Below are 8,546 nucleotides of genomic sequence, written 5' to 3'. Positions count from 1 at the left end.
TTTCCCAAATAAATTTATAACATATCTACTTTAAATGACACATGAAATCACTACATGGACATGAGATTGGCACTGGGATTTCATAGATGACAAGCCAAGCAATCCAGGCGCTCCCAAGATCACAGAAACAAAAGGAGTACTGTAAATTTGTAACAAGTACTATGACTACTTTATACATCACTTGCATGTACAGTTTAGTAGATCTAATAGAAAAATTCATATAGATTAATTGTGCGTTTAAGCATGATTCATAAATCCACAAGTATATGCTACTTATAAAGCTAGAACATACAATTTAACTGACAGCAGAATCATTTAATTTCTGCATCAATAACAGGCGCAGGAGTATTGAGTTTTCACCAGAGTATCTTTCAAGCTACTCAAATCCATACAGATAGCAATTCATTATACCTCGTCTTCTTGACAAAGACAATAACAAAGAGGACCACCCCATGTTAGTACAGCAACTGCAGTGGCTGTTGGTTTCACCAAGCCCTTGTTCTCAGCACCGACTACCATAGTAGCAGCATATGCCCTCCAAAACAAACAAATCAATTTCTGCATCAATTGAAGAAAATTCTTTAGTAAAAGTATGATTTCCCAGCAGCATTTTCAAGTGAAAATCAAAAGAATTGCCGAGAAGAATAAATGCGTGTGACAACAGAAACAGATTGTAACCAAGAAAAGGTGTTTCTCTCTTTCAATTCAAGTTCCAAGAGGTTGTTTCTATCTTTCAATAAGGTTTCGTACACTCCAATAAGACACAAAACGCCCTTCCTCACAGTTTTGTTAGAATTACAAGATCCAAGCATACAAAATCTGACAAGCCAGAGATGGGAAGAGAAAAAAGTTGCTAATTAAGGATAGTTCACAACAAAGTAAAGGTTACAATTACATAAACATTAAAGAGATACAAATAAGGTGAGAGAGAAAAATTTAAGGACAATTCTTTATCAATTTTTAAACTGATTAAGAGAACCATAAGAGTACTTACTGATAATGTTGACTTCAACACCAATTCAGCAACAATAGTTCTAATTCCAGATTTCTCATTGAGATTTCTTTTATTCTTATCTTTTTGGTCAGGGCAGTGGGGAGGCTGAGGGGTTAGATCTAAACATGAACACATATACATCTAACAAAGCAGGAGAACTATGTTGTAAGAAAATGTGTGCAGGCACACCACATATGTTAAGAGTATGAGTAAATGCAAGTGAAGTATAGAAATTTCTGCAACCGGTATCATCAATTGCGTTTATGATATAAAACATCAAAATAACCTGTAAAGCGCAGTTTAAAGATGTCAAAAATATTCACTTCTCACCCTCACCAACGGAGCATTGTAATTACTATCTGTTTCATTTGTGAAGTCAAGGAATTAACATTACCAGCTCGTTGAATGATGTCTTTGGCCACTGATCTCCATATTCAACAGTGCATCACAAATGGTATGATGAGGATATTTTTGGGTGGTCTATTGCTCTCCCTTGAATGCTTTTCATAATAGATCTTGACAGAGTTGTCCTTGAATATGCTTTCTCAGTTATTTGTCTGAAATCAAAGAGGCTGGTAATCAAGAAAAAAATATAAACAGCTGCAGAAGTAAAATAGGAGCTCATCCAATGATTAAAGTATGAATTAAAGGATGCAGAGAATTGTTAACCTTGCACATTGCAGCCATATATAATCATGTTTTGCCAAGGGAAAGGGTAAAATTAGGGGCTGTAGGAAAGCTACAATGCTACATGTAAATATGAAACCAAATTGTCATTACCAGCACCAACTCATAATTAAGATATATCAAAGCAAAACTGAAACAAGGAAATTAGATAACTAAGGAAAGAAGAAAACAAGAAAAACAATTCCTTTATCGAAGATAATTTCAGAAATCAAGCTTACCTTTAATGGAATAGCTGGCATATCATGTATAATCAGTAGAAACAGAGGAAGCTATAATCAAAATGGGTTATAGAGAGAGAAATGGTGTGTCAATTTTAGAAGTGAAAGAATGTGGAGAAGAGACAAAGAAAAGGTTCTGTAGATTTCATGAATGATAACTGGTAAGAAGGTAGAAAAGGAGAGGCTTGAACATATGATGACAATAGGATTTTCTCAGCTGTTAACGTACAGCAAAGCAGAAACCATATATGCACAGAGACTTTCTCAGCTGTTAAACTTTTCCAGCCCAAAGTGAATTCAAAAATTCACATTTCCAAACTTATAAGCATCATATAAAACCAACAAATTCCAAATAAGACCCGAAGATCTCTAATTGGTAACAAGAAAGAGGAAGAGAAATAGATATGGCGTCAAATGCGACCCTGCTGTTGACCGAACTTAGGAACAATAGGCCTAACTCAGCTCCATTGAAGCAGATATAATAACATAGCAGCAATAAAATGAGTCATGCACATTGACAGTTCTTCTTTCAATGAATCCTTGATTCAGAGAAGAAAAAAGTGCAAATGGATATGATACAACTAATAAATCAAGTGGATACACGTGTACCTTGAGCAATTTGACAAGTAGCCAATGAATGGGTTGAAAATGATGATCTGATAAGCTCCAAAAGAAAACTAAAGGGTTCATTGTGGCAGAGAGTAAGAACTGATGGTGGTGGAAAGAAATGGAGAAGATTAGGTTGAGTTATTTTGACAGAAAGAGAGGCACATGGAAGGAATACAGTCCAGTCACAGAATGGAATAAGAATTTTATAGTTTCAGAAAGAATTCCCAATCCACAAAATTGTGGAATATGTGTTCCATGCTAAAAGAAGAATAAGTGTTCTGCATGGAGAAAAACTCATTCCATTCCTCCTCTAAGTATCACTGTCGTCTATGAAGCTATTATGTTGAATCTCTTAACTGCTCAGATAGCAAGCTTCCCAGTTCCAGTTCAACAGCAGACACCATATTGACTGTTACCGTTCTCCAAGAAAGAAAAGCTGCACATGTACTGAAGCATCTGCGTCCTCTGGCTATTTCATCGGAAATCTCAATCACTTAGCCCCATAATAATTGAGGCGGTTAACTTACAAGTCAAAATATTCTGAGTCAGATGAGCTAATTCTGTCAAGTTGCACCTATTAGGATACACAATTTAAGATAATGGTGGTCAGAGTTCTAGTTCCTATGTGTTTTATCCCTTTTATGCATCATATGATAGTCAATGAACAAGAGCATAAGCAATAGAGAAGAGTATCATCTAGTTGCTTTCATGGCCATAATTCAACTTCTCATATTTCACCGACGTTTCAACTGTTCCCTTCAAACCAGTTTACACTCCTTAAATGATTGACATTGACCTATACTCTATCCTTTTTCCATAGCCCACAATCGTTCCATTGTTTCCAATGAGTTTTGAGAGGGAGCTACAAGCCTTACTCCCATCAAGATTGTTTCCTTCTTAAGTCTTAATATTTCAATTACTTCATCTTTGCTTGCTTAAATTACCAATAATCTCTGCATGAACAAAACCCATGCTTGAAAGAGTGAAAGCGGCTTCTATCTCTGACCACAACCTCCACTTTGAAAACCTTAGAAATAAGCTTCATCATTGCATGGCAGTCCCTGCAAACTCTCAAATTTTTAACTATCCTTATAGTCTTTCCTTCACATAATCTTGATATCCCAAAAGCTACAGCTAGCTTTTCACTGTGCATAGAAACTGAATCTTCTTTTTCTTCCTCTTGTATGTCATGCAAAACACTCCCAACTTCTGGAACATAACCTCCTTCAACCTTAAGCCTAACAATTATTTCCCTTAGTTTCTCATAAGCTTCCTCAGTGATCTCATCTACTTTTGCACCCGCTAAAAAAGTGTACATGGTCTTGTCAACTTCAATCATGCTCCAACCAGGAGTTTTCTGGATTCTCTTGTTAGTCATCGATCTTCGCACAACAGCAACATCCTTCCACTTTCCTGCAACTGCATAAACGTTTGACAACAGAACATGATCACTGGAGTTGTCAGGGTCAAGCTTAGCAAGTCTTTCCTTCACCATCTCAGCCAGCTTGATATTCCCATGAATGCTACAAGCACCAAGAAGTGTCCGCCAAATAACATCGTTTGGTGGAATTGGCATCTGAGATACAAATTCATAGGCCTTCTGCAGCTGACCGGCTCGGCCATACAGATCAACCAAGCAACCATAATGCTCAATGGTTGGCTGTATATTGTACACATGCTCCATTTTGTCAAAATACTTGCATCCTTGTTCAACTAATCCAGCATGACTACAGGCATATAAAAGTGATATAAATGTGATCCCATCAGGCCTAGTTCCAGATTCTTCCATCACGTGAAATAGCTGTATGGCTTCTTCTCCATGACCATGCATTGCGAGCCCTGCCATTATTGAAGTCCAGGAAATAATGCTCCTTTTATCTGGCATTTGTTCAAAGACCAGTCGAGCCATACTTAAATTCCCACACTTGGCATAAGTATCCAATAACGCGTTATTGACAGATACAATCCAAACATAACCTGCTTTCTCGATAAAACCATGCAATATTTTCCCAAACTTGAGCGCGCCTGCCTGCGCACACGCTGAAAGCACCCCTGTCAGGCTTACTTCATTTGGTCTTTTCCCCTCCCTCTGCAACTCCCGGAAAAACCCAAAAGCCTCATCAAAACACCCATTATGAGCAAACCCAACAATCATGGTACTCCATGATACATCATCCTTCACGAGCATCTCAACAAACATTTGCTTTGCAAGTTCTAATTCCCCTATTTTCACATACCCTGCAAGCATCAGGTTCCATGAGGTCAAGTTCCTTAAAGGCATTGAATCAAAGATTGTTTTCGCTCCCTTTACATCCTCACCCCTAAAAAAGGCAGTAATCACCGCATTCCAAGCAACAACATTTGGTTCATGCATTTCCTCGAACACCTTCCATGCCAATCCAGCATACCCACATTCTCCATACATACTAACTAAAGTCGTCCCCACAAAAAGATGAGTATCTAGTCCATGCTTCAATGCTTGACAGTGCAATTGAATTCCAGCTGCCAAGGACCTTAAATTTGCAGCTGCTTTGAGAACAAAAGCAAAAGAGAAACTATCAGGGAGGGAATCTGAATTCCTCCTCATTGTAATGAATGTTGCAATCGAACTTTGGGGCTTATCCGATTCGGCAAGCCCCCGAATGAGAGTGTTGTACATGAACACATCAGGATTTGGAGTATGGCTAAAAATTCTGCCAGCGTAGTCCAGAGAATCAGAGAGTGCAACTATGGAATGTAGTACTAGTTTTCCGGCGAAGAAAGGATCATTGTGAAGGCCGCATTTCAGTAAATTGGCGTGAATTTGTTTGAGGGATGTTAAATTCTTGCAATTATTAAAGAGAGAAAGGCAGAAAGAAGGCGAGTTGTTCATTATATTTGCTGCTTCCGTCGCTGGAGTAACAGAAAACTGTCATCCAAAATTGTGTATTGGGGGAAAAGAAAACTAATCTCAACCGTTGAAAATAAACATCAAATTCAGGGCATAGATCCATGAGAAAATTGAAATTCCCTGCTTGCTGGAGCTATGGTGAAGTGCAGCGTTTAAGGAAAAGGACAAATAAGAAAATAGAGGAAAAAATGTCAAGAATGGGATTCGAACCCATGCCCTTTCGGACCAGTACCTGAAACTGGCGCCTTAGACCAACTCGGCCATCTTGACTTATATTGAATTGCTATCAATTTAATCAATTATCATTTAAATCTCAATTTGAAACATGGAATTCAATTTTTGACCTTCGATTTCTGTCTGTCTTTTTGCCCATATGTCCTTCCATCTTTTGGTACGGTCACTCCCTCTTTTTTTCTCTTCATGTTTTAATCGATGGAAGTCAAGAATAAGAAAGGTGATGGAAGATGTAGAGTGGAATTTTTGGAGGAGAATTTATAACCTTGCAAAAATGGAGCTACTATTTAATTAAAACAATCAAAATAAATAAATAAATAGATAGATGATATTGTATAAAACAAATCAGGACACGTGGTTTTTAAAGGGTCCTCTCCTCAGATCGGAATACTACGTGCAGAAACAGTAGCTAGTATATGATTGCTCGGTTGGGGGACCGATTTTACACCTAGTGTTTAAAAAAAATTGCTAAATCAAACTTGTTCACTTTTTTTCGTATATATACGTTTTATAATCTGAGGGGGTCAAAGAACAAATTTTTAAGTATCAATGTAAAACTTCTCAAAATTAAGCTCTATTGTGTTTAAGATTCTTAACATGTAAAAAAAGTTGTGTCTAATAAAAAAAATCGGATTTAGGTAGGGCCTAATAGGGCAAAAAGTTTAGAAATTTGGATTTAAGAAGAGCCTAACAGGCTAAAAAATTAGAAATTTGGATTTAAGGAGGCCTAACAGGCAAAAAAAAATATCAGAATTTTGGATTTAGAGGGCCTAACTGAAGGAAAATAGGCAAACGTTTAGTAGCGGAAATATAAAAATTTTAACCTTTTTTCCATTAACCCAAGATCCGTTAATCGTTATTTCATATAAATAGGGATAGAAGGAAATACTTTTTGATGTTCTATCTACCGTTGCAATCGAAGTGCCCACAACTCTTACTTCGAGTTCCCGAGCACAAGACAAAAACACAATTCAAAACCAAGTTAGAATTCAACCGTATGAAAGCAATCAAGAATAGATTGCCTCTAATTAATCAACACAAGATCAAGGAATAGAGAAAGAGATTGATAATCAATTGAAACGGAAGGAAAGCGGTGAATAATCTCGTCCTCAACAAGGGGGTCGAAATTCTTCTCTTCGGTAGACACTGTGTTAGCCGAAATTTACACATAGGGAGTATATATACTCTCTTGTATCTAAACTCTAGTTAGATAGAATTAAGTTACTGAATAAGAATTTAATTCGGAATATGATTCTTATTTATTATCTATAATTATATCTAAATATAAAGATAATAATAATAACCTTTTAGGATAATAATAGGAGCAATTTAATCTCATTAAACCTCCTAACTTATTTATCCTTTAATTAATTTAATTCACAATCATAATCTAATTAGGATTGCTTAAAATCAAATTAATTTCTTTATGTAATTTATACATAAAATCGCCCCCCCCCCCCCCTTGCTTACTGGGCCTTAGTGGACTCAGTTGGGCTTCCATCAATTAATTAACATCTGTTTCTCTTTTGGGCTCCAAGTCTTATGTGTGACCCATTAGGTTCTTATTGCTTCTAGCCATATGCAACTATTAAATTAATTTTCTCATAATTATATTTAATCTTTGCATAACGGAATGAGTACACGAAATGTGATTAGCAAATCCGAAACATTCCCCCATAGCTATAAGAAGACAGGTTGATTCTGTCGTTGACCTTTCCGTATTAGTTACAGTATAATTCGATCCTTTATCAACTACATCCTTGAACTGAATCTTATGACTATGGATAATGTCAAGTCACATATAGCGAGCCGTTCGTTTTACTTGTACAGGCCGAGTTAACTCCAATTAGATAGGTTAAGTGAAATCTGTATTTCAAGTCTTAAGCTATCACCTTGCAAGGATTTAGAGTCAAGTCTTCCACAAGCGATCCTTGGACGTATCTCCCATTTATCGGGAGTGACAAATGCTCAATCCAATGTATAACTATCCTGCAATTACTTCCTGTGATACCCAACGTCTGCCATTCACACCCCAGAGTCATCTCTGTTATGGATCGTGTTACAACAGGATCAAAGCATCACATTCCATAATCCAGAATCACTAATTAACATTCCTTTGAGTCTGAGGATTACTTATACATATTAATACCAATGAGATGAACAGGTGACAAGGATAAATCTACCCATCCTATTATCTCAAGTCGGGTCCCCAATCCTAATGAACTCCCTTTCATTGGATCCATGTAACTGTCCAGGTATCTGCATATCTGAAGCTTGTGAGATCAGCTTTATGTCTCGACAGAAGACATTGTTACATGCAAGTCTCAACAGTGATATTTCAATCCTATTTCTAAACATATTACTTGACTTGGGGTAGTTTTAAGTTTATTAGTTTATTATAAAGTTTCGTCTCACTTCATGCTTGTATGAACACTTTATAATCACTTTAAACAAACTTAGAGATTTCCTTTTATTAGACTTATTTAGTTTTTAAAAGAGGTTGCCTTTATACATAGTTATGAAACCATATCTTATTAAAACAAACGATGCAAAGAACACTTCATTTACATTAAGTTTATATCCTAGAACAATTGTCTATAGGACACTAAACCCCAACATACTCCCACTTGGACTAAAGCCAATTGTTTCTACAACTTATCCCAGTTGAACTTAGATGACGGTCATGTACTTTCTGGGCTAAGGGTTTTGTCAACGGATCTGCAACGTTGTCCTCAGTAGGTACTCTTTCTATTCTCATATCTCCTCTTGCCACAATCTCTCTTATAATGTGGTATCGCTTAAGGTAATGCTTGGATGAATTATGAGACCATGGTTCCTTTCCTTGTGCAATGGCTCCATTGTTATCACAGTACAGTGTAATGGGATTTACAATGTCAGGCACCACACCAAGTTC

At 36.8% G+C, this 8,546-nt stretch overlaps 1 protein-coding gene and 1 non-coding gene across 5 annotated transcripts; both read right to left on the bottom strand.

Annotated features, from left to right (window-relative positions):
• Positions 1–204: 204 nt before the first annotated feature.
• On the bottom strand, positions 205–5,508 carry LOC136232236 (pentatricopeptide repeat-containing protein At1g74630). Of its 4 annotated transcripts, none has more exons than XM_066021288.1 (4): positions 1,900–5,508; positions 1,664–1,741; positions 1,389–1,551; positions 205–558 (listed from the first exon to the last, which is right to left on the bottom strand). In XM_066021288.1, exon 1 carries the CDS (start codon positions 5,378–5,380, stop codon positions 3,449–3,451), a length of 1,932 nt encoding a protein of 643 aa, XP_065877360.1. In that variant the 5' UTR covers positions 5,381–5,508; the 3' UTR covers positions 205–558; positions 1,389–1,551; positions 1,664–1,741; positions 1,900–3,448. The 4 variants fall into 4 exon arrangements, with proteins under 4 accessions (XP_065877360.1, XP_065877365.1, XP_065877374.1 ...); XM_066021293.1 differs by having other exon boundaries at positions 2,509–5,508; XM_066021302.1 differs by lacking the exon at positions 1,664–1,741.
• Positions 5,509–5,587: 79 nt separating this feature from the next.
• On the bottom strand, positions 5,588–5,668 carry TRNAL-CAG (transfer RNA leucine (anticodon CAG)). Its single transcript has one exon. It is a non-coding gene; the product is annotated as a tRNA-Leu (tRNA).
• Positions 5,669–8,546: the final 2,878 nt, after the last annotated feature.

Source organism: Euphorbia lathyris, chromosome 1 (assembly GCF_963576675.1).
Source record: "Euphorbia lathyris chromosome 1, ddEupLath1.1, whole genome shotgun sequence".
NCBI classification, from domain to species: Eukaryota; Viridiplantae; Streptophyta; class Magnoliopsida; order Malpighiales; family Euphorbiaceae; genus Euphorbia; species Euphorbia lathyris.
Note: the sequence above shows the minus strand (reverse complement) of the source record. Positions and strands in the feature narration are given on the sequence as shown.

What these genes read in the sequence shown, in the direction of transcription:
- LOC136232236 (XM_066021288.1), bottom strand. Translation starts at nt 5,380, where the DNA reads ATGAACAACTCGCCTTCTTTCTGCCTTTCTCTCTTTAATAATTGCAAG.